The 25,449-nt window shown below is 37.1% G+C and overlaps 2 protein-coding genes across 3 annotated transcripts in view; both read left to right on the top strand.

Moving 5' to 3' along the window:
- Positions 1–25,449, top strand: part of tectb (tectorin beta) — a 55,721-nt gene that overhangs the window by 29,088 nt on the left and 1,184 nt on the right. Inside the window, exons 5-14 of the mRNA XM_023262130.3 lie at positions 18,001–18,231; positions 18,307–18,382; positions 19,857–20,047; positions 22,118–22,269; positions 22,377–22,449; positions 22,615–22,718; positions 23,698–23,781; positions 23,874–24,036; positions 24,323–24,401; positions 25,191–25,223. Coding sequence (XP_023117898.2) covers positions 18,316–18,382; positions 19,857–20,047; positions 22,118–22,269; positions 22,377–22,449; positions 22,615–22,718; positions 23,698–23,781; positions 23,874–24,036; positions 24,323–24,401; positions 25,191–25,223 — 946 coding nt within the window. The 5' untranslated portion in view covers positions 18,001–18,231; positions 18,307–18,315. The remainder of the gene's footprint in view (positions 1–18,000; positions 18,232–18,306; positions 18,383–19,856; positions 20,048–22,117; positions 22,270–22,376; positions 22,450–22,614; positions 22,719–23,697; positions 23,782–23,873; positions 24,037–24,322; positions 24,402–25,190; positions 25,224–25,449) is intronic.
- Positions 10,297–15,466, top strand: LOC129347421 (dickkopf-related protein 3-like). 2 transcript variants are annotated; one of them, XM_055004687.1, is made up of 4 exons: positions 10,297–10,608; positions 11,510–11,684; positions 12,374–12,575; positions 14,182–15,466. In XM_055004687.1, exons 1-4 carry the CDS (start codon positions 10,459–10,461, stop codon positions 14,240–14,242), a joined length of 588 nt encoding a protein of 195 aa, XP_054860662.1. In that variant the 5' UTR covers positions 10,297–10,458; the 3' UTR covers positions 14,243–15,466. The 2 variants fall into 2 exon arrangements, with proteins under 2 accessions (XP_054860662.1, XP_054860663.1); XM_055004688.1 differs by lacking the exon at positions 14,182–15,466 and having other exon boundaries at positions 12,374–14,170.

Raw genomic sequence — 25,449 nt, 5'->3', positions numbered from 1 at the left:
ATTTTCTGTCACAGAGGAGGAAAGAAACAAGAAAATATTTTGTTTTAAGAAGCAGAAATTCAAGAATTTTGACTTTTTACCCCTTATTACTCAAAAGAATAAATTGATTATTGAAATTGTTGACCATTAATTTAATGCCTTGACAACTAATGACTCTGATCCACATAATAAACTACATAAAAACATGGTGGAACACTTTAACATCTAAAAACTGTAGAAGAAACTGTAGAAAGTGTGAAAACGTCTGTAAAAGACACAAGTTTCAAGTCAGAGTTTGTCTAGTTCATGCTAATTTTTGTTAATTTTTTTGCGCGTTGTAGTTTAAGAATGATCCAGTTCAGTTTTTATGTTTAAAAATTAAACTTAAAATGGTCTCCTGGGGTGATTATTCCATCAACAGTAGATTAATTACCAATAGAACTGGTGAAAACCAAAGGAAATCTACTTTTCAACCAATCAAATGGGGAAAAATTAGATGAACTGTAGATTGTAGACTGTAGATGAACTAAATGTTCCACCAAGCTCTGAATTCTCTACCTGCAGCTTTATTAGCCTGAATAAATTCTATACCAACATAAAATACTAATATCTGAAGCATATTTAATCATTTTTACCTGGCAAGTGATAACAGCTGTCCATATTCATCTGATTTCTTCAAATCTATCACCTGGTGATCCAGCAGAAGACCTCCTGAGGAGTAAAACAGATGAGTTAGCTGCTGTTTTGGATGATCTACATGTTGGTTGGTGCTGTTTGTTTAGTTTAAAATCGACTCTTTGGCCCAACATGAAGCCACAACGATGACTTCCTCCACATGCCCGACCGAGTCCCATGGCTCAGTCACCAGACGTTCCCCCTCCAGGCCTGGCTCCAGGGGAAGGTCCCGGTATCCTAACCCAGGCGAGGTGGCAGCTTCACCTTTTTGTGCTTTCATTGGGGTCTTCTGAATCGCTCTTAGTCTGGTCTCTCCCCCAGGACCAGTTTGCTTTGGGAGACCCTACCAGGGGCGAATGCCCCGGACAACAGAGCTCTCAGATCAAAGATTTTAATGCGTTTTTTTGCATCTGGACCACTTTAGACCAGGTTCAGTTACTTATTGACTCAATTTTCCAACCCTTTCTGATGTAAATCTCAAGTTTGGTTGAGTTTTTGTTTAGTTTTTTTCTTTACCTGTGGATGCTGATGCTTTGAGCAAACAGAAGCAAACATTACATACATTAGTTGGAGTTTATTTTCAGCCACTGATTAATTCACATTTGGGGCTCTGGTGAGGCTGAAAGATCGAAGATGTGACCCTCTGTGATTCATTTGTGTGTTTTTTTTTTTTAACAACCATGGAGATAGATGAGGTTTGGCTGCTCAGGCAGAACATGTAGGTTGGATCTCTTCATTGTGTTGATCTTTTCAATGGATTTATTTACAGTAATGAAAGTATAGAGGAGCTCCTGGGCCAGTTTCCAGATGATGAAATATCAGTAAACATGATATTTTCCACCTTGATAATCCCCCAGCAGTTAATCCTGTGTGCATGTAAACTGGTAGGAGGATGTCATGTGGTGTTTTAGGGAGCAGAGCCAGGAGTCTCCAGGTTTCACATTTCAACCGAGGCTGCGGATATTTTACTGCAGAAATACAGAAAACCTGCTTCATAAATGAGTTTAACTTCCAGTCTGAATCCAAACAGCTGGTCCACTTGTTCTCCACGTTGTCTGTTGTTATCTAGGCCTCCAACAATCCTCCTACTCCTACGATCATCCAGGAAAAATGTAAACAGCAGCTTTTCAGTCTGAAGTCCTCCTTAATGAAGCAGACCGTCTTAATGCTGGACCGGTTCTCTGGTTGGAACACAAAGCTCTGATTTAACTTAGATTCTTCATACAACTCTGACGAAAACAGGTGTGTGATGGTGTAGCAACCTTCCTAATAAGGTGAAACACTGGTAAAGACTTCTGAAATAGTGTTTTTTCTTTTGATGACATTCAGATCTGACCTTGTGCTCCTCATCCAGAACTCTGTGCTGCTGATTCAACTCTGAACCCCAAAACAAGCTAGCATTTATGTAAAAACGTAGAAATTACACCATTTAGTAAAGTCATAAACTGTAGAAACTGAAAAAAAAAAATTCAACTTTCATTTGGTCCTTGAAGTAATCAAGTGTGTCATGATTTTATATACCACTGTTTTCATGAATTATGGAGTCTTTTGGGAGGTGAAAAGTCGTCACATCAGTGCTCTTTGGAACCTTAGAAGAAGGTGAAACATTGGGAGAGACTTCTGAAATCACAGAAAAAAGGATTCATTTACATGTTGATAATCGCCACATCTAAGATTTGTATTTTTACAAATAATAATATATTCTTTGACTATGCCTGACCATAAAATTACTCTGAATTTAAATTTAAATGTGTGTTTAAATCAGCTAAAAACATCAATATTTTACAGATAACTGACATTTTTTGAGAGAAAAAGTATGTATATTAAGCCAAATATTTTTACTGCAATTTTACAGATTTTCCTTTTATTTACATTACAGATAATATCCAGCAAAATCACAGAAAATTCAAATTTTACATGTTGAGTGTAAAAAAAACAACAAAAAACAGGCAAAATTAATGAAACAAAATGATTAATTGACAGGCTGACTATTAAAAAAAACAGGAAAATAGTGAATAATTCCCACATCAAAAATATGTACTTGTTTTTTTTACAATATGTGACCATAAAATTATGATATTTTACTGAATTTTAATCAGCTAAGAAGGTCAATAGTTTACAGGTACCTGCTGTTATTTTTTTGTTTTCTTACATTTTTTTGGACATTACAGTATTTTTCTGACACTCTGGCTGCCAGATTTTTACCGCTTTTATTGCATTATTTTATTCTAGTTTATTTTTTTACAGTGTGTGTATTATCGGTCGTGGTTTTGCGATTATGTTATGCTTCATGCACATATCCGATAAAACTGGACGTGAACAAACACAAGTTTTTCCCTCCGTCTGTTCACAATCTGTAAATTCTATAGATTTACGAACACGAAGAGGAACATTGTCGGTCTCCAGATCTTAATCCCTTTGGATTCGAAGCATCGACAGCTCACCACCAGATGAGGGAAAATCTGCTGAAGAGTCGCTTTGCTTCCATCTCCAGACTTCAACAGATTGTTTTTTTCAGACGTTTTATGTTGGGTTTCCCCTCAGTTTGTCACCCAGCAGGCCTCAACAACGACAGCGACACAATGGCGATAATGGAAGCTGATTCATCGCTGGCGCTGAGAGCAGGAAAAGCAGGAAAAGCACTTTAAATGGAATTAATGAAGCCACAGAACATCCAGTATCAGGAGGTTCTAAACTTCTAAACAAGGTGGAGATGAGAAACAAGAAGAGAGCCGCCTTTGTCCTCTAAAAACCTGTTTTCCTGCATCTGTCCTTACAGGATATCTGTTGTGGTTTCAGACTGTTGGCCTCCGCTGGTTTCTGCTCCACATTCTCCTGCTGCCCTCCTCTTCTTCTTCTTCTTCTTCTTCTTCTACTTCTGCATTATTTAAAAGCCGCTGGCAGCGAGAGGACACAGGGCTGTTTCCCATTAGAGGAGTCACACTCTGCTGTCTGGTTCCAATTGGAAACAGGTTCTCCAGGACATTATTTAAACCTCACCAGAAACGCATTTTAAACATCTGACACCAAAATAAAAGGCAGGCCCGGCTCATCGGAGGCTATTTTTAACCACCAGGCATTTAGTTTGTCGTACGAATCCTACAACAAGTCCTCGTCAGAAATGTCTTTGAAGGCATCACTGAGTCTAAAGAACCATGAATGTGGAGCTGATCCTGAGCCAGTTATTAGGAGCTGACAGGACTTTACAGGACATGTTGGAGCTCCTGTCCAATTTGTCCCATTTCAGGACTTTAGCTTTAAGTCTTTAGTTTATTCAGTTTTCTGCCTTCCAGAGCAGCTTCCTGGCAGGACTCCAGCTCTCTAAATAAGGCAGGATCTCCTCTACAAACGTCATCAATAACTTTACAATCAGCTATAAAGATTCCTGGGTTCATCCAGTTAAGGACCAGTTCAGACGTTACTGCATCGTTCCGAATGGATCAGTCAGCTCTGTTCTGTTTGTATTCACAGAGTTACTTCTACTAATTTCTGTAAATCTGAAAAAGCTGTTTAAAATCTGGTTAATTTCTGTCCTAGTCAATGGAATTTTAAGGGAATAGTGTGAAATGTGACAAACTTGCTTATTTGTCATTTTCCAACACAATTTTTGAATTTGAACCGTTTTCTCTTGTTCAAATTCACACACTGCTAGAATTTGGCTAGCAGTTTTCAGTTTTTATGCTAAGCTAACAAGCTGCTATTTGCGATATGAGAGTGGTATCGATCCTCTAATCTCACTAAGCTAACTAGCTTCTTGCTCCTGTTGCATTTTTGCAAAATGAGAGTGGTACTGATCCTTTGATCTCGCTCTCTGGAAGTAAGATAGTCAGATACTCGGCCTCAGTTAGCATTTGGGAAACCTAGCTTAGCATTAGCATGAGCCTCAGGTAGCTAGCTGAACTACTAAACTAACTTGTAGTCTATGCTGTTTATGTATAACCTAACTTATAATGTGTGACACAATTTTTGAGTATGAACAAAGCCTGGCTAGCAGTTTCCATCAATTTTCAGTCTTTATGCTAAGCTAAGCTAACCAGCTTCTTGCTCCTGCTGCATTTTTGGGATATGAGAGTGGCAACTATCCTCTAATCTCGCTCTCTGAAAGTAAGATAATCAGAATCCTGCTGCTCCTGTTAGCAACGTCTCTAGTGACACACTTGGCCTCAGTTAGGATTTGGAAAACCTAGCTCAGCATTAGCATGAGCCTCAGGTAGCTTGTTAACCGGACAGCTGCCAGACACCTTTTTAACATCCTGATGCTGCAGAATTCATCGACACAACTTTAGTTAGTAGTTGGACAGCAGAGAGGGAGGCTTGTTTTATTTGACTCTTACAGGTGCTCATCTTGTTTTTATGAGACATTTATGGGCCATCAACAAACACACCTGTAACTCCACCTCATTAAAGAGGCTCCACCTGGTGGAGCAACCAGGTACTACAACAAATCTACAGTACATTTTCTGACATGCATGCCCCTCTTCTTTTGCCCTATGAGTTACAATATGTTTAATTGATTTAATTAACACCAATTAATCAATTAATAGTCTTTCTTTAGTAGTGTACGTCTTTTATATTAAAGTGTCCTGAGATTATTCATTATTTGGTCCTTTTTAAAAGACAAAGAGTTGAGACTCATAGTAGTATTGCTTATTATCAAATAGACGTTCAAAAGTTTGGGGTCACCCAGACAATTTCATGTTTTCCATGAAAACTCACACTTTTATTCATGTGCTAACATAATTACACAAGGGTTTTCTAATCATCACTTAGCCTTTCAACACCATTAGCTAACACAATGTAGCATTAGAACACAGGAGTGATGGTTGCTGGAAATGTTCCTTTGTACCCCTATGGAGGTATTCCATTAAAAATCAGCTGTTTCCAGTGAGAATAGTCATTTATCACATTAACAATGTCTAGACTGGATTTATCATTAATTTAATGTCATCTTCATTGAAAAAAAATGCTTTTTTTTTCGAAAACAAGTTAATTTATTAATAAAATACCTGGTATCTGTTATAGAAGCTGTTAGTATCTGCTATAGAAGCTGTTAATTTATAATAAACTACCTAGTATCTGCTGTAGAAGCTGTTAATTTATAATAAACTACCTGGTATCTGCTGTAGAAGCTGTTAATTTATAATAAACTACCTGGTATCTGCTGTAGAAGCTGTTAATTTAAAATAAACTACCTGGTATCTGCTGTAGAAGCTGTTAATTTATAATAAACTACCTGGTATCTGCTATAGAAGCTGTTAATTTATAATAAACTACCTGGTATCTGCTATAGAAGCTGTTAATTTATAATAAACTACCTGGTATCTGCTATAGAAGCTGTTAATGCATAATAAACTACCTGGTATCTGCTATAGAAGCTGTTAATGTATAATAAACTACCTGGTATCTGCTATAGAAGCTGTTAATGCATAATAAACTACCTGGTATCTGCTATAGAAGCTGTTAATGTATAATAAACTACCTGGTATCTGCTATAGAAGCTGTTAATTTATAATAAACTACCTGGTATCTGCTATAGAAGCTGTTAATTTATAATAAACTACCTGGTATCTGCTATAGAAGCTGTTAATTTATAATAAACTACCTGGTATCTGTTATAGAACTTGTTAATTTATAAAAAACTACACATTAAAACCTGAATATTGTTCCACAGTGTCCTTAAAAACACACTTACTATGTTTGGCTGGTTGTAAATCCATTTATTCTTGGTCTGAATATGTTTTCTGGGTGTTGGGGAGGCGGACAGAACCATTCTGAGCTCTCTGCGGGGGTCCAGGTCCATCACAATAAACACACATCACCCTGTCGGCGGTTTGTTTGTCCTTAAACTGGCAGCGATGTTGATTCATTCATTAAACGAGGGAGCATGTTGGAGACACTGATCTGCTGTCAGCATTCAGTAAATCAGAGGAGGAGGAGGTCGATACCAATACTAGGACAGAAATACCAGTTAGTAGGAATGAGATCAGGAAAGGGGAAGTTTAAGCAATTATTCTGACGCTGCTGAGCTCAGCTCTGGTCTGAAGGGGAAACTTTTTGACTTAGATGTCATACAGTCATACACTGTCAGTGCTCTTAGGCTCTAAATAGTGTATTTACAGCCACATATTAAATAAAAAATGCAATAATAAATATGGTTTTGGAATTAAAAATAAGCGTAGGTACCAGAAGCATAGTTCACGTTACAGTGCACATTGTTTATTGCACATGGAAACAACTCAAAGACCTCAATAAGAAGCAAGGAGAAGGTACATTTTCTTTTTTTTAGCAACAAACCACATAACCTGATGAATCTGCAAACACAAGAACTCATAAATCTGTGAGTCTCAGGCAAAATAAATTAAATTTAAATACATGTTCACCTCTTTTTCTTCGTCCTTAATGCATTAAAGTGCTCAGATAGCTGCATAAACACAACACCTATTCACATGCTGCTAACTGCTGCTAATTGCTGCTATTGTTCCGGCTAACTGACCGCTAATTATGTCATTAGTCTGTTTGGATAAGAGCTTAACAGCATGGAGGTATCTGAGTATCCGATCTGTGCTGTCTGCTGCTAAACACGACTATCTGACCTGCGTTACTTTCTGTTAATCTGAACGTCTGAGTTAGCATCCTGCTAACAACAATCCTACCAAGGGGGAGAAAGTATGGCACAACAATGATACATGAAGGAAGTAGTGTGGAGTTATCTGGGGAAGACTTTTACTACTTTTCAGACCAAAGAAAAAGTTTGATTCTTATTTACTTTGCTGTACAATTTTACATCTATTCCCAACTGATAGATGTCCCCAAAAATATTTAAAAATTCACTAATATGAAGAGAAAACAGTTAATGAGACTCTCCTGTAATTGATATAATCCTGGTTTAGACTGATAACAGCTGAGGTTGTTTAGGATTATTTCCTCTGAGTTTATTAAATATCTGCAGCATCAGGATCCATATCAGAGCTGCACGTAATTATACCCTTTATTAAATACTTGTAGTTTTAAATTATCCCTGACATGGAGACAGGATAAATCAGGATCTGGCAGCAGGTCAGACTGGATAAATGTCATTTTATTCACCTCAGAGTCACAGTTTATCAGCTGCAGGTAAGTCATTAGTTGTCCAACAGACGTCCTCACTCTTTAATAATGGTGCTCAGGATATTCAACATTTAGTTCGTCTCTAACAGACCTCCAGGTTACTTTTCTCAGAGGATTTGTCAAGTTTTCATGATCGGAAGTCTCCAGCTTCCACAATATTTACAGAATATAGACAGAGTAAATGTAGATTTTTAACGTGGATGTTGTTGACAGTTTTGGCCCGTTTGGTTTCACAATTGTCTTATGAATGAAAACATTTTTTGTGTGATTTTACTCGTAATTATCTGTAAATTAATTCTGTAAAATATCATTAAATTGTTCCAGACATTAACGTTACAAACTGTTAAATACCTGACAGTGAAGATGAGCAAAGAAACCAGACAATATTCATTTTAAGCTGCCCAAATCAGAGATTTTTAGAAAAATTCTTCCAATTTTAACAACTGGCAACTAATCGATTAATAGTTGCATATATATTAGAAACCAGAAAATGGTGTAAAAATGTGTCAAATTGAATGTTTTTGTTCTGACTAGAGAAACAGTTGAACCGTAAATCAGTAAATATCTATAAAATATAGTTTTTCTAGCCAAATATTGTAAAAGAACAAATTACTATTTCTTCGATATTTTTTTTGCAGTTTCACAAAATGAGGAAAATCTGTCTCTCACACTTTAATAATGATGCTCAGGATATTTAGCATTTAGTTTGTCTCTAACAGACCTCCAGGTTGTTTTTCTCAGAGGATTTTATCAAGTTTTCATGATAAGGAGTCTTGCTGCCGCTTCGTACGAAGAACTTCCACTAACATTTGCTGTTTAATTAGCATTTAGCTTCTCTCCTGAGTAATTGTTGGTAATTTACATGTAGTTATCGGCAGACAGCAGATCAGATATCTGTTATCTCTCCTAGTTGAGTTCTTCTCAAACTAGACTAATGAGATAATTAGCGGTCAGTTAGCGACACAATAGCAGCAGTTAGCATCATGTAAATCAGTGTCGTGTTTATGCAGCTATCTGAGAAGCATTTAGTGCCGCTGCAATCATTTAGGAGGGAGATTTGATCAAAATTTTAATCAGTTACAGCCTAAATGTGCTGTATCTGTCGTCCCAGCGGTGTAGAAATAAAGCAAAATGACTTATTTTATCACTAAAATGAGGCCGTGTGCTCATTTAGAGGTTAAACAGAAGACAGAGGAATAAATCCAGTGTAAATGTGTGTTTTGATCCAGCAGGAATAATTTTAAAAGTGATCTGAAGGAGAATAAACCTTTTAAAGGCAGCGCAGAAAGCCTGAGAGCTTTACTGAAGTAAGTTCAGAAGCTGGTGTTTGACGAATTGATGCAGAAAAGGAACAAACTGCAGCAGAAACGAACATGAGAATGCAGGAAATGAAGAGTTTAATGCTCAGAATGTACATCTACACTGTCTGAATAACAGCTGACGTGATTTATGATTTACTTACAAATCTGTACATGCGTCGTGATGATCTAACTGCAGCTTTACCACCAGTAAATAAAAATATAATTTAATAATAATGTATTTTTATTTACTGCTGGTAAAGCTGCAGTTACTGTTCAGAACTCAACCTGAACAGTAAATCTAAAAAAAAAAAATCCGCAAAAAAACCAATGCATATGACAGCAAATATCTGTGAAATAATTAGATTTTTGCTGATTTAAATAAAGGAAAAATAGTGTCATAAAAACTGATTTTAAATGTGGACTTTTAAAAATGTAAATTACTGAATTTTCTGTGATTTTACTGGATATTATCTTTAATTTAGCAAAACAGAAAATCGGTAAAATAACAGTTTAAAAAATATTTCAAATGACAGCAAATATACAAGATTTTTAGATATTAAATATACATTTTTAAATAAATATTAAATATAAGTAATTTGATAAATAGTAAATCTTATTTAATATAATAATGTCTCATAATGATATTTTGCTGATCTAAAAAAACTGATTTTGAATGTGGACTTTGTAAAATTTGTCTTTACAGTTCACATGTAAATTATTAATTTTTCTGTCATTTTACCTTTAATTTAACAAAACGGGGAAAAGCAGTAAAACAACAGTTTAAAAAATATTTTATGACAGCAAATATACAATATATTAAATATAAGTAATTTAATAAATCGTAAATCTTATTTAATATCATAATGTCTAACAATGATATTAATGTTGATCTAAACAAAGCTAAATAAAGGAAAACTGTGTGATTTTATGGTCATATATTGGAAAAAACGGATTTTAAATGCTGACTTTATCTGAGAGGGTCTGAAGGGTCTGGGTTTGGGGTTTATCCAGCGCTCGGAGGCCGAAGCCTGCTGTGGTTTTTTATCCGTCAGCGATCAGCCAGACATATGGAGCGTTGGTCAGCCTTTATTCTGGTCGTTTGTTGGTCTGGAGGAGATAAGGAGCTGCTCGTCTCGGCTCTATTGTCTCCAGCCTCCCTCTCCTGACTGTTTTGTGGCTGCAGGGGGTGATTTAGTTAATCCATTAACTACTAACGGTCTCCTCCCAGCCTTGTTTCTTGGACAAACACCCAGTGGGGGTCGAGGTGGAGCTCCTCAGACTATAAAACCTTCTGGAGGAGGATCAGACCACTGGAGAACTTCAGTCCTGGCTGTCCGCACATTCACCTCTAAACTCTGGATTTTCACCTCCAGTCCTCGGTTAAATTTCTGCCAAGATGTCCAGAAACCTGCAGCTGCTCTGTTTGTGTTTGTTCTTCTGCTGGACCGAGGCTCGGATCTGGGCCTGGATGCTGAACATGCCTCACAGTCCTCCTAGAGAAGGAGGAAGAACCCTGAGAGAAAGTCCTGCAGTCACACCTCTCACAGTAAGTATCATTACTGACTTTACCTTCATTAAAAGTCACAGTAAGCCTATTATTAGTTAATATTACTGACTTTACTTTCATTAACTCAAAGATTGGTTGGCATTTTTTTAAAAAAATCATCAGAAGAAGAAGGTTTTTCTGTGAATGAAAAGGGAAATATTTATTCCTAAACTTAGAAAATGTGAGGAAAATATTCAGCAAATATCTTTTTTTATAGTCACATGTTGTAAACGTTTCTTTCTTGCAGTCAACATGTAAATGAATCCTTTTAGTAGATATTTTCTGCAATTTAACACAATGTGTAAAATTAGTAAAATACCTTTAAAAATGAATTAAATGAATGAAAATTAATGTGTTTTTCCTGCAATTTTAATTTTTTAAATTTGTAATTTAACAAAACAGGAAAACGTGGGGAAAAACAATATTTATTGATCATATTTCAAACTTTAGTATACAGATTTTTTTTTTTAAATAGCAGCAAATTTATGTAAAATAATTCTATTTTTGCTGATTTACATACAAAAAAAATTGTGTAACTTTATGGTCCAAGGTTGTAAAAGAACTAAACACTTTTTTTAATATGTATGTATATATATATATATATATACAGACATATATATATATATATGTCTGTATATGTATATATAAACAGAAACCACAAAATGGTGAAAAACTACTAATAGCTTCACCGTAAATCCGCCCCACTTCCTCCAGTTTGTATTAAAATAATAATTCTGCACCAGTCTGTTTATTTCTACATAAATCAATCTGTGGTGTTTTTAGGAAACAGGAAGAAGATATTTCATATATTCTTGTTTTACGTCAAGCTGTGTGTGAACACGACAGGTTGTTTGTTTTTAGTAAACAGGAAGTAAATGTTTTATTCTATATTTTTCTGCAGGCTGTCTGTGAACACGACAGAGTTTGTGGTCGAGGGTTTTCTTGCGACCGCCACTTCGGTCTGTGTGTTCCTCTGAGAGCTGAAGGTTTTTACTGCCGGAGGGATTCCCAGTGTGTCCGAGGACTCAGCTGCATGTTTGGGAAATGTCACCGTAGCGTTCCCACCGGACAGGAGGGTAAGAGGCAGGAAACTGATCGATTATTGATTATTGGTGGCAGCTCTGGTAGCATAGCAACAGAAAAAAGTCAAATTTAAGGAGCAAGAATCAGAGAACTTTGACTTTATCTTCCTTAAAAATTACAAAAACTGATTATCAGTGTAGTTTTAGATTAATTTAACAGTTGATAAGTAATCGATTATTGATTATTGGTGGCAGCTCTGGTAGCACAGCAACAGAAAAAAGTCAAATTTAAGGAGCTAGAATCAGAATTCTGACTTTATCTTATGTAAAAATCACTAAAAGTGATAATCAGTGTAGTTTTTAATTACTTTCACTTGTTGATTATTGGCTGCAGAAACCATAAAACCACGTGTTTGACTGAATGTTTTTGGTTTTTTATCCCTTTAATCTTTTTATCTTTGGTTTCTAGATTCCACTTTATTTAGCATTTACTACAATCTGATTCAGAGTTGTATTTATAGTTTTTTACTCACATGATCACCTGAAGTTCTCCCCGTTTTTGTAGCCTGATGTTTGGTTCTTGTAACCCAAACCAGTTTCCTCCTGGACAGTAAAGCTGATGTGATCTCCAGGTTCCAGGTGTTGGTTGTCTCCTAGTGGACAGTAAAGTAGATGTGATCTCCAGGTTCCAGGTGTTGGTTGTCTCCTAGTGGACATTAAGGTTGATGTGGTCTTGTCTCCAGGTTCCAGGTGTAAGGTGGACAGGGACTGTGGTCCGTCCATGTGCTGTGCTCGGCATCATGGAGAGCTGGTCTGTAAAAGACGTCTGGTGGACGGAGAGTCCTGCTTCATTCCTGATGGAGGTTTGGCCTTCAGCATCAACCAGATCTGTCCCTGTGATGAAGGTTTACTGTGTCGGGAAAATGCTGGGAAACACCGCAGAGAGTGAGTACCTCTGGTGGAGCTTTCACCTGACGTTATTTAACTTATCTAGTCTCAAAATGTAGTAAAACAACTTTCACAACATTCAACCCTCTGAAACCAAAGCTTTTTAATCAAATATTTGGATTCCAGCATCAAAAGTGGAAGTGAGACGCTGTGCAACAAAAGTAACCATCCTGGTGGAACATGGGCAGACATCCATGGTGTATTGTACATATATTGTACATCAAAATATATAATACAGGTGTGTGTGTGTGTGTGTGTGTGTGTGTGTGTGTGTGTGTGTGTGTGTGTGTGTGTGTGTGTGTGTGTGTGTGTGTGTGTGTATATATATGTATGTCTCCTTGTTTTCAGTTTCTTGTTCATTTTAATGCCTGGTATATATATAATGATAACAAAAATATCTGATAAGAGTTTAATTTCAGAGCTGATATCAGACATTTTCCATGGTTTTCTTGATCATAACCAGAATCCCTTCAGTTCTTCCATCAATAGCTATGGCATTGTTCTGCCAAAAACAGCTTTTAGGATTCCATGTTTTCTTTTCTGTCTGCTTTAGTCACATGATCCATACAGGAGTTAGTCTTCATGCTCTCCACCAGCTTCTGACATTGTTCTGCTGCCACAGCAGCTCATTCCTGTTGCACTAATTCTAACTAACCTGCTTTGTTTTTGGGCTTGTGGTTCTCCATTTTGCGTTTGATGATTTTCCACAGGTGTTCAGTTGGATTGAGGTTGAGCAGGCCAACGCATGGTTCCAATGTTCTGCTTCTCCATCCAGGCTTTAACTGACCTTGTAAAGTAACCAGCTTTCCTCTGCCTTTCCTTGATGAAGGGCTTCTTCCTGCCCTGTGTGACTTCAGACCAGCTTCAACAAGTCGGTTTCCAACAGTCCAAGTCACATTTCTCCACAGTACCCACTAATTTTTAGGTCCCTGGAGGTCTGAGGATGATTCCTGATACAGAAACACATGAGTGACGGTCATCTGATGGGGTAGAAAGATGTTTCCTGCTGCGACCAGCTAGCAGTTTGGTAGAACCATGTTGGGCTTGTTTTTTCTTGGTGTATTGAACGGCTGTCTTGGAGATCTTCAGTTTTTTGGCTACCTGTCTCTCACTCATGCCAGTTTCCAGCAGTACCAAGATGGCTGCCTTTGTGGCTTCACATAATTCTTTAGTTTTAGGCATTATGTGAGCTGACAACTTCTGAGTTGTGCTACTACTTGAATGTAAGCAGGAAACCACTCTAGGCCTTTGCATGTGCAGTGCTGATGATGACATGAAATGTCCTCTTATATACTCTGGAATACAATGAAGCTGAAGCATGTCAGATAGGACATAAAGTATGATGGAATCAGCTGCATTTTTAGTCGTGTTCATTGTATTCTTCAGGTAATATACCTTTAGTGGTACCAGGCATTGAAATGAACAGCTAATTGAAGAAAACAAGGCTGGTCTAATAAGTTTTTCCATGACTGTGTTCAACTAAAACTAAAGCTACAGGAACCTACATGTCTGATCTCCTTGTGGGACGTGTTTTAAATCTTCTTTAAATATATTCTATTTATTAGTTTTTAAAGTCTAAACCTCAGTTTGTTTTGTTTTCCAGGAGGGCTTTTATTTACCAGCCAGAACGAACTGACTGGACCTGCCAAGTTCACAAAGTCTGAAACCAGCTTCAACTAAAACTATTTATTATGTAAATATGTTGTATAGCAAGAAATGTTTATATTCCTATATATGATGTATTGTTGTTTTTCAGATTTCTTTTTGTATATATTGACCAAAGCACTCCTGCATGCAGCTATAATGTCGTCTACAACATCCTCCTCATGCTTTTAGTGAACTCTGATCTGTTTTCCTTCATGTTAGAGAATAAAATGTTTTTCAGAAGCAAAGACTCCACAGATTTATCACATTTATTATGCTTCATTTATTTATAAAAGCTGCCAAGAATATTTCAGAACTTTGCTTTTGTTGACAGCAGGTGAATATTTCAAAATAAAAGGTGGATTTTGGGGTGTTTACTGGTGTGAACTTAACAGACTAACTACTGAAGGAACATGCATTTACATAATGATGTAAATAAAAAAATTAACAGTATTGTTTAAAAAAATGAACAGAGGAGGAAGTTGTTAGACGATAGATCCAGCATGGTGAATCCTCTTTCTAGAGGTCATGAGCAGAGTTTGTAAAGGCTGGAAATGTGAATACTTAAATATCTGTATTATGTGGAGACAAAACGACCACAAAGAGACCTAAAATGACAAGACACAAAATCAGACACAAAACAACAAAAACAAGGCAGAAAAGGAGAGAGTGTGACACAAACGAGACACAAAATGACAAAAGGGAGACAAAACTGTCCCAAAGAGACAGAAAACGGCAAAAACTGGACAAAATGACAAACAAGACACAAAATGGAGACACTGAGAGGAAAACCAAAGCTACTGGATGAATAAAATAAATGCAACATGGCTCGGAAAGAGTGAACAGAGGAGGAAGTTGTTGGAGATACATTCAGCATGGTGAAACATCTTTCTACAGAGTTTATGTAAATACTGTTATTCAAAGTAAGTTAAATTACAAAATACCTTAAACTTAACTCAAATAATTGCAGTAATCGTATAAAATGGCTAAGTTTGTCCAAAATTGTGTAAGATTTGTCCAAAAAGACTTCAAATTTGTCTGAAATGATCTTGACAGGAAACTTAAACATCCTGGATGAATAAAATAAATGCAGCATGGCTCAGAAACTGTGAACAGAGGAGGAAATTGTTGGAGATACATCCAGCATGGTGAAACATCTTTGTAAGGTTGAATACTATCGTATGCAGAGCCTCTATTTTTTTTTTCCAGAGTTTGTAGCGACTGTGGACACAAAAATGTTGGACATGTTGATTCCTGTTACCTTTTTAATGTGAACAATCTAAGAAATTCCACTTTTTTTTGGTTTCTAATTCAATAGAGTGACTTTGTTTAACTATGTTTAGCAGCACTGAAGACGTTTCTGAGTTCTATCTACTTCTAGTCCTGGTTGTTCTGTTTCCATGGAGGTAAAACTCTTCATATTGAGGTGGAAAATGAACCAACAGTGAGTAAAAACACCAGAAACTGCTCAGAGTTCACAGGGTTCAGAAACTCATGAAAGCAACAAACAAGAAAACAAGTCTTTATGGTTTTAGGAGTTTCAGTAGCTGCTTGTTTCTTCAAGGTTCGTTCCAGTCTGTTGTAGCTTCTGTTCTGCCCTACTTTACAGATGTGGGTGTTTTATGGCTGTAAAGCTCAGAGTGGATGGACCAGAACCAACAGACCTCTGAACACCGACTCTGTCCGACTCTCAGCACGTTTCTTGGATCTCGGGTGGCTGTTGCGTAACTCGTAGGAATCTGGCGACTCCACCAGATGCTGTAACGCTAGCCGTTCCCCCGACCCGTCCACAGATCGCTATCTTCCTCGGACTACCAATTCCCCCATTGCCCCTTTCTCATGCTAATCGTCTGCGGTTTGCCACTTCTATTGCCGGGCGACTTGGATTGTTCCGTGAAGGACATTAGCGTCTAACGTCTTTGCTATCGGTTTACAGCTTATCACAGAGCCTTTGCAGGAAGGTACTGGACGCTGGGAAAGGAACTTCATGGCAATAACACAGAAGATTTCAAACTTTGGTTTTGTCTCGTGGATTTAATGAAGCTTAGATGAGTCTTCCTCTTGGTGAAATCCTCATTTTCAGCTGAATTCACATCAGAAATATGACTCGGCTGTAAATCAGAGCTAAAGTTGGTGAGGTTTCCAATAAAATCCAGCGTGACGGACGTAAACAAGCCAATGAGAGCGCATGTTTCACACACGAGAAAGTCAGATGAGACAAAAGCGATATCTGATAGGCTGAGAGAAACCTTATATTTGTGAACATAGGCCTCAGGAACACTGCTGACTAGTGTTTCTGCTCCTATCTGAGCTGCCATCGCATTTTGAAGGGATTCATACGTGTCTGTTTGCGCTGTTTAGCTCCTTAAATGGTTTTCTGTTTCTGAATGTTTTGTACTTTTTGGCAACGAGGACAAAGACGGCGAATACGTCGTCTTTTTTACCTTATATTCTGTCTTAAAGGCTCTGCCGGCAGTCACAATAGAATATTCTGTTATGTTTTTACCCGTCTAGATAAATTTTAAGGGTTGCTTAAAGGAATAGTTTAGCATTTTGGGAAGGTCTTTATTCAAAGTTGTTGCCTTGTTTCCCCAATTCCTACAAAAAATTTCCATTTTAAGGAAGGTATATGTGTCAAAGAAATGAGATTATTGGTTCTAGCTGAGAAAAGGTTCCCTGCAAAACCAGTCGTGTGTAGCTAACATTCAACACATAAAAAGATAATCTTGGAGTCTTGGATGGGTCCACTTTTTTTCTCCAGTTTTTTGCTAACAGTCTGCTGCTGCCTGTAGCTTCATACTGTATTTATTTTATATGTTTTATCTCTACTGATCTAAAAGAAGACGTTATATGGAAGCAAAATATCCCCAAATCTTGTCAAAAAAGCAACGCTATTGGTTCTAGCTAGAAAAAGTTCCGTGCAAATCCCCTGTACAACTGTGTAGCTAGCGTTCAACACATAAGATAATTCTAGAGCTTGAGATGGGTCTGTAGACAGATTTAGTTATCCCAAGCTAAGCTAAGCTAACCGTCTGCTGCTGCCTGTAGCTTCATGCTGTATTCGTTTTAGACGTTTTCTGTTTAAGGAACTAAAATATCCTCAAATGTTACCAAAAAAAGCAACATTATTGGTTCCAGCAAAGAAAAAATTCCTTGTAAAACCCCTTGTAAAACTGTGTAGCTAACATTCAACACATAACAAGATAAACATACAGCTATAGATGTCTCAGTAGACAGATTTAGTTAGTTTGTGCAGAGCTACAGAAGCTGTTTCACCTTTTCTTCCAATTTTTTGCTAAGATAAGCTAAGCTAAGCTAACAGTCTGCTGCCAGTAGCTTTGTCAAGTTAAATTTTGGTTAAAAAAAACTACAATATTATACAAGAAAAACTCCACAAATCTCAAACATTTCTCTAATAGAAGACAAGATTGGACCTGATCACGTAATTTAACTTTTTACCAGAGAGTTAACAGTTAGCATATTTCTTAAATTCAAACTAGTCAGGGATTATAAATATAAATATTGGAGATGCTTGGTAGTTGGAATGTGATACAAGCTGTGACAGGGTGAGAAAAGGCTATAAAACTTTAAGATAAGTCGTTTTTTTTCCCCAGCCTTGATGACAATGTGAATTTTTGAACATAAAATGAAGTTTAAAGTTAAGAAAAATGAAGTCTGATACCACAAACGGACAGACTTGCGTTGGTTTTCCTTCTAGAAGTTGTAAGTTTGTGGTGTTTTCCATCTAAAATCTAAACTCTTCTGGTTCTCTGTAAAGGTTCTGCAGCCACCAAGAGCTGATCCTGAGAGACGCCGGTCATTTGAAAGTCAATGTCTGAGCAGACAGAGAGCTTTTGTGAGCAGATTTACAATAGAGGTCTGAAAGCAGGAGGGGGGAGGACGTGAATTTACCTGAGACCGTATAAAAACCTGGTCCAGGTGTAGAGGTGTTGTAGAGCCATGAGGATCCTCTGACATCCAGCTGGTTGAAGACTCTTCCTCCCATCAGGTGAGTCTGATTTCTGACAGATTTATGTTGTTCTTTAGATATTCTGTCTTCTCTGATTGTTAAACGTCCCCTCAGTTTCACACCATGGCTTCTGTTGGTGCTCTGCTGATGCTGCTGCCTGTTGCATGGACGTGTTCTCCACAAAAAGCAGGTGAGAGAATATTCTTTATATGCTCAGATCTCATTATAAAACACTGGACAACCTGCAGATCACACAGATTTCAGCAAATCTTTTATCATTTCTTTATGAAATGCAAGGAAAAGGAAAGTCAGTTTCATTCAGAGTGCTTCTGTGTCTAAAGACCATCAGTTCAGATGAGCAAAAGTGTATTTAAACAATGCTTTAACAGTAATTAAATTAATTAAGAACAACATAAGAAGAATCTCCTCTCCAGGAACAGATGACCGTGTAATAGATGTAGAAGCAGAAGCAGTAAAATTGCAATAATATTATTATTATCTACTAAATTACACCTCATCTTATTTAAATGTGATATTATTCCATTTTATTCCACTACAGGTGAATTGGGACATTTTTATCTCATCAATGTCAGCATAAAAACTTCCTCTTTTTTGTGGTATTACAAGTTGTTTTTGTTTTTTTTTAAGAAAAAGAGTGTTTAAATATGCAAATGAGGTGTAATATATCTAAAAATACCCTAATTTGCATTTATTTCCAGAGTACAAATCTGAAATTTGAGTCAGAGCTACCTTAAAAATTCTTGTTTAATTTTGTCAACATTTAACAATTGAAGGTTTTTACAGAGAGGGTTTTGTATATCTCTCTTTTTACCACTTTATACATCAGAAAGCACAATAAAAAGAAATCCATTTTGCCATGTTTTTAGGAACAAAATGTTTATAGATCAGGCTGTGAACGAAGCCTTCAGAATATACAGTAGATACAATAAAACTGCAGAGTCTAATTAATGTTAGTGCTGCTAAAGTGTAGTTTCTGTCTCAGATTCACCAGCTTTCAAAGATAGTAAAATTCCATACTTGTGGGAAACCACTATTAACAGGTAAAAAAACACTCTATATCACTATGAAACCTTGCTTTTTGCTGCTTACATGAAGAAAAGAGTTTAAGAAAACCAAATGTCCACTGGAAAACCTAGTAAAATAATCATCTAAATCTTTATTTTAGATGTTTTATCTCTACTGGTCTGAAAGAAGACGTCAAAATAGCCCCAAATTTGGCCAAAAAAAGCAACTTTATTGGTTCTAGTTAAGAAAAAGTTCTCTGCAAAACCCCTCATAAAGCTGTGTAGTTAACATTCAACACATAACAGGATAATTATCGACCTCTAGACATGTCTGTAGACAGATTTGGTTTGGGCAGAGCCAGGGAACCTGTTTCACCTTTTTTTTTTTTTTTCAGTTTTTGCTAAGCTAACAGTCTGCTGCCTGTAGCTTCATCAAGTCACTGCTATTAATTATAAGGTTCATTCATAAGAACAGACGCTGAGTAAAAGTACCTTCTAGCAGAGAAAGAAGATGTCTTATGGAAGCCAAATATCCCCAGACCTCTAAACTGACCATGTTTTATCCTGTAGTTTCTTACATTCAGCATAATAAATGATTGTTTACTTAAATTAAGCTTACGTCTTTACGTTTCCTTCCAGACTACGTCATGGTGTCGTGTTTCCCCAACGCCATCATTGCCAACGTCCCGGAGTGTCCGTACGGTTGGGAGATCGAGCAGCTGTCTCTGGGTGGCGTCTGTTACACCGGAATCCACAGTCCGGGCTATTATCGCTTCATCATCCCCGACCTGACGCCCAGAAACCACTCCTACTGTGGCACTCAGTCTGAGGTGAGGCCACCAAAACCACAGGAAGTAGAAATGTCCTTATTTTAGAAAGAAAAGCAGTTTTGTTCTATGAAGATAACATTAAATGAATCAGAAATCCAGTCTAGACATTATTAATGTGGTAAATGACTATTCTAGCTGGAAACAGATGATTTTTAATGGAATATCTCCATAGGGGTACAGAGGAACATTTCCAGCAACCATCACTCCTGTGTTCTAATGCTACATTGTGTTAGCTAATGGTGTTGAAAGGCTCATTGATGATTAGAAAACCCTTGTGCAGTTATGTTAGCACATGAAAAAAAGTGAGAGTTTTCATGGAAAACATGAAGTTGTCTTTTGAACGGTGGTGTATATAGTCACTCCAAGTCACATGGCTAAAGGCGCAATAAGGACCAGGACTCCAGGATTTCTACTGAAGCTCCTACGGTCACCATGACCTGGATGACTGAGGATCTCCACAGACAAAGTAATCAGACAGATAAAACACAAAACACAGTTTAAAGGTACTTAAATGTACAGAGAACCATGGAAATCCATTGCTATGCCTCAATCCTGACAGGTCGACCTGGTAGCAACTAGCCCCACATTAAACCATACTCTGCTTTATCTTTTGTTTTCCAGGAAATAGGATCATAATTTACAAAATGAACGTCATTCTTTATTGAAGGAAACATAAAACTATAGATTGAGTCCATAAACTCAATAGGAAAATGTTTACTGAGATAATAAACTAAGTGAGAAGTCGGTTCACTTTCTCATAGACTTCAATACAATCTGACTATCAGATGAATCGCCCCCTGCTGATCAGGAGAAGGATTGCAGGTTTAAGGCTCTTCTGTGTTGGTTTTTCACCAGCACAAAAGTGTCTTTACTAGTAGTGGGACGCAATTTTTAAAAATTAATGTAATTAATTACGAGACTTTGTAATTAATACATTTTTGTCAAATATCAATATTTAATATCTGACACAAGAAGTACAATTTTTCAGTTTAAATAAATGTTGGTTGAGACTGAATGATGAATAGGCATATATGAACTTAACTAAAATATTTGTTTCATTTCTATTTATCTGCATTTTTCATCTGTCTGCTACATTCACAGATTACTGCAAACTTAAAGTGACATTCTAGGGATTGTATTCAACATTTAAAGACTTAAACTCAAGCACTTTCAGTGTCTTCTTAAGTGATCTATTATGGGATGGCTTCACCGTTAGCGACTACTAGGACTGTCGTGGCTAACATTAGCTCTGGTGCTAACAGCAGTATGTTTTGCACTGAGGTGATCAGAAAACTCTTTTACAACCACGCTTTTATCCAAGCTGCCATCAGGAAGATTTAAAAGAAAACTTTCCTCCCAACAAGCTCAGTGCATCTCGTCTTCCTTCACCAAACTTTCTGACATCAGTCAGTGCGACCCGTGGATCTTCTTCATGGCTGGAAAACAGACTTTAGATTTATTAGCGCCACCTACTGGGCTGGAGTGTTCATCAGTGTTACAGGTGTGCCCGAAATTAGGGAACTGAGAAAGGTGCGATTAAATGTGTTATTTTTTGAACGCGTTATCCATCCATCCATCCATTATCTATACACTGCTTAATCCTCATTAGGGTCGCAGGGTGCTGGAGTCTATCCCAGCTGACTTAGGGTGAAGGCGGGAAACATCCTGGACAGGTCACCAGTCTATCACAGGGCTACATATAGAGACAAACATTTACACTCACATTCACACCTACAAGCGATTTAGAATAATTAATTAACCCTCAGCTTATTTTTGGACTACGGGAGGAAACCAAAGAAAACCCACGCATGCACAGGGAGAACATGCAAACTCCATGCAGAAAGATCCCTGGAAGGTCAGGACGCGAACCGAGGATCTTCTAGCTGCAAGGTGAAAGTGCTAACCACCACGCCACCGTGCATCCCTTTAACGTGTTTTGGTTTTTGTAAATTAATCTAAATGAACATGTTACAGTCCCAGCTCTAGTTATTAAATGCCTTTATTTGTACTTTTTCTTCATTAAAGGACCTGAATACCTTTAATCCACCCTTCCTCTGATGTTCTCCACAGTACATGCCCGGCAAAGACCCCAAGTACATCTTCTACAACTCCATCGTGTCCAATGACACGTCTCTGACGGTGAGGAACCAGCCGGTGAACTACACCTTCAGCTGCATGTACCGAGCAGCCTACCTGGTAAATAACGCCGTGTTCAGCCAGAGGTAAGCACCGCTTCAGGACTGGAGGCGACGACGCTGCAGACTGGACCATGTTTGCATTCTGACCCAAAGACTTGCAGCGTTTTTACTAAACCCTCTGCTTTTTCCAGAGTGGCTACAGTTTATGTCAACAATGGGAGTTTAGGCACTTTTAGATCACAGTTGTCTATGAACGTGTTCACGGTGAGTCGCGGTTCACGCTTCCTCCAGTGGAGCGACATGTTTCATGCAGTTTTTACATTTGTTTTATTATAATTTCTATCTGTAAAGATATAATTAACCTGTTATAGTCATCAGATACCAATGAAAGATGATAAAAGACAAAAGAAATGCATATATATTTTGCAGAATTCAAAGTTCCTGTACGCTAAAGATGCTCCGTACGTGATAGATACTTCTGAGATCGGCTCTGAAGTTTTTATCGGCATCGAGGCTAAAGGTCTAAGTAACAGGTATTTCAACAAACTTTCAAAGTTCCTATCATAGAACCCATATTATGCACATTTACAGGTTAATAATTACATTTTTGGTGTTTACTAGAACATGTTTGCATGTTTTAATGTTCAAAAAAGACATTTTAGTCATCAGTTGTCTTTCAGTAATGTTTTTAACGTGCATTTTTAAGTATCACATTAGAAAAAAATCATTAAAAATGAAAAAATTGGAACAAACCTCCCCAATTTCTTGAGTTTTTACAGACACTTGAGATGTTTTTCTCAAATTCGAAGACTTAATGCGCGTCATGGGAGATGGAAACACCATTTTTAAATAAGTTCTGATGCAGCAAACATTAGCTCACAACTGATTAGATCTTTCTTCATTATCTTCATCTCCAGACATCATGAAACATGGCAGACATCAGCTGATGTTGAAGAATAAATGCAACTTTCCCAATTAATAACAATTCCTGAAGATTTCTCTCCATTTTTCTCTTGTAGACAAAGTTTAGTTTGTTTCTTCTTCTCCAATGTTTTTCTTGGCAAACAACAGGTTTTGCTTCCAGCTTCTTCTACTCTATTTATTGCAGCTAATGTAGCCTACAGCGCCACCTTCTGGAATGGAAACAAGCCTAATTACAATTACATTTTTTTAACGTTTTTTTTTTTTTTTTGCAACATTTCAGAAGTTTACTTCAAGTCCAAGTTTGCTGAGTCAGAACTAGTTTTATAAAAGGTGTTTCTGTCTCCCATGAAGCTTTTTGTGAAACTGAGTTAAGCTTTTCCCATTTCCATTTACTTTTTCTCATCCGATTCTTCAATTTTGCATAAAAATAAAGACAAAAAGACACTTTGGTGTGGACTTTGTCAGTTTGCAGAACTTTTAAATGCACAAAAAGCACCTTAAGAGTGAAGAGAAAATCCCAAAGAGCTCAATATGGGCTCCTTTATCAAAATGTTAAACATTCCTGAGCCATGTTTAACTTCTTTTCAGGTTTAAAGTTGTTATCAGCAACTGCTGGGCGACTCCGACTCCGTATTCTACAGACAGGAAGAGATGGAGCCTCATCATCAACAGGTACCTGGATCCAGAAGGTTCATCTTAAATAACTCAGATCTGTGGCGTTACATCCCGTTTCTTTATAATAACCGTTTTTAATTCTCTTCCAGCTGCTCCTCTGACAACACTGTGACTATTTTTGAAAACGCTAAAGACAGTCGCTCCATGTTCAAGTTCAACTCGTTCCGGTTCCAGCGGCTGGAGAAGGTCTCCACCGTCTGGCTTCACTGTGAGGTTCAGGTCTGTGACGGAGAACGACTCGTCTGTCAGCCGGTAAGGACAGCCAGGATATAGGAAATTCAGTTGAATCAATACATTCCTTTATGAAAATTTTGACCTTTAATAGCAGAGAAACCACAGATGTCACTGATAACATTAAAAATGACTCCGTTCTATGTAGAGTTCATTCACTATTTAATTAACAAAAAGCTTAATTACAACTTTTAAAGGCAGAAACGGTTCTTAAAGTGTTTTTTAACTTTACTGAGGAAAAAAAATGAAATTGAATGCATGAAAAAGCATCAAATTAAACTTAAACAGCTGTTTTTTTGCCCTGAAGAGCCCCTGCAATGTCAGAAGTCAGTCAGCGGACATCGACCCGAGTGGAGGGATTCTGACCGCTGAGTTTCACATTAAAGGTAGAATTTAATACATTTCCTGTTTAAAAGGATGCTGGGATATTTAGAACTCAAATATGAATAAATAAATAGCTGCCTGTGCTCTTGGTAGCTTCCCTGTTTCAAATGAAGACACTCCACTAACTACTAGTAGCTTATTAGCATTCAGTTTAGCAACATTTTGGCGCTTTATGAGTCCTTATAAAGCATTTATTAATGGTTTATTCTGCATAATCTACAACTACTAGGTTATTAACCAGTAGTTCTTCTCCAATAACCTACCAATAATTAAAACTTATTGATTGTAAGTAAGATGATAGCTTAGCATGAAATGACTTTGTGCTTCTACCATCAAATAGGAGTAAAACCAGTTTATTCCAAGTTGTAGGCCAATAAGTTAAGAATGCACTAGAAAGAAAGATTTAAAGTCATCTGGACACTTTTAATGCTTCTAGTTTTGTCACAAAAAACACATGTATTTAGTGCTATAAGGACAGACAGACTATTCTTATGAGGCTTATACTGAGCACAGCATATTATGATTGTAATTCATTCACAATAACTTCATTATTAACTATCAGTAAGCATTAATTAGGAGGTTATTTAGGAAAAAGTCTTCGTCCTGCAGAATAAAACGTTAATGAATTTTTTATAATGACTCAAAGAGCCAATATGCTGCTAATTGACATGCTATTAACCCACTAATTAAAGTTGAATATCTTTACTTTAATATAAAGCGTTAGTAAGTGCTATAATTAGCAGTTTGTACTGTTTAGTTTGATGTGCAGTTTTGTCTTTGTCCCTCCACAGGTATCGGATCTTCCAATAACGGACACATAACAGGTGAACAAACACAACGATGTAGTAACAAATGTGATTAAAATGTAAAATGAAACTCTAAACTCTGGTTAGAAGAACACAACACTGATGTTTAATTTATTTAATTCCTGCAACATGATGATTTAAGTTCAGTTTCAGGTCTTGTAGACAGTAATACGGATATTTTTCTAGGCTGATATTTTCCTCCTGTGTTAAAAATAAATAATCTGACCACATATACATCATTTTA

This window comes from Amphiprion ocellaris, chromosome 18, assembly GCF_022539595.1.
Source record: "Amphiprion ocellaris isolate individual 3 ecotype Okinawa chromosome 18, ASM2253959v1, whole genome shotgun sequence".
Lineage (NCBI taxonomy): Eukaryota > Metazoa > Chordata > Actinopteri > Pomacentridae > Amphiprion > Amphiprion ocellaris.
Note: the sequence above shows the minus strand (reverse complement) of the source record. Positions and strands in the feature narration are given on the sequence as shown.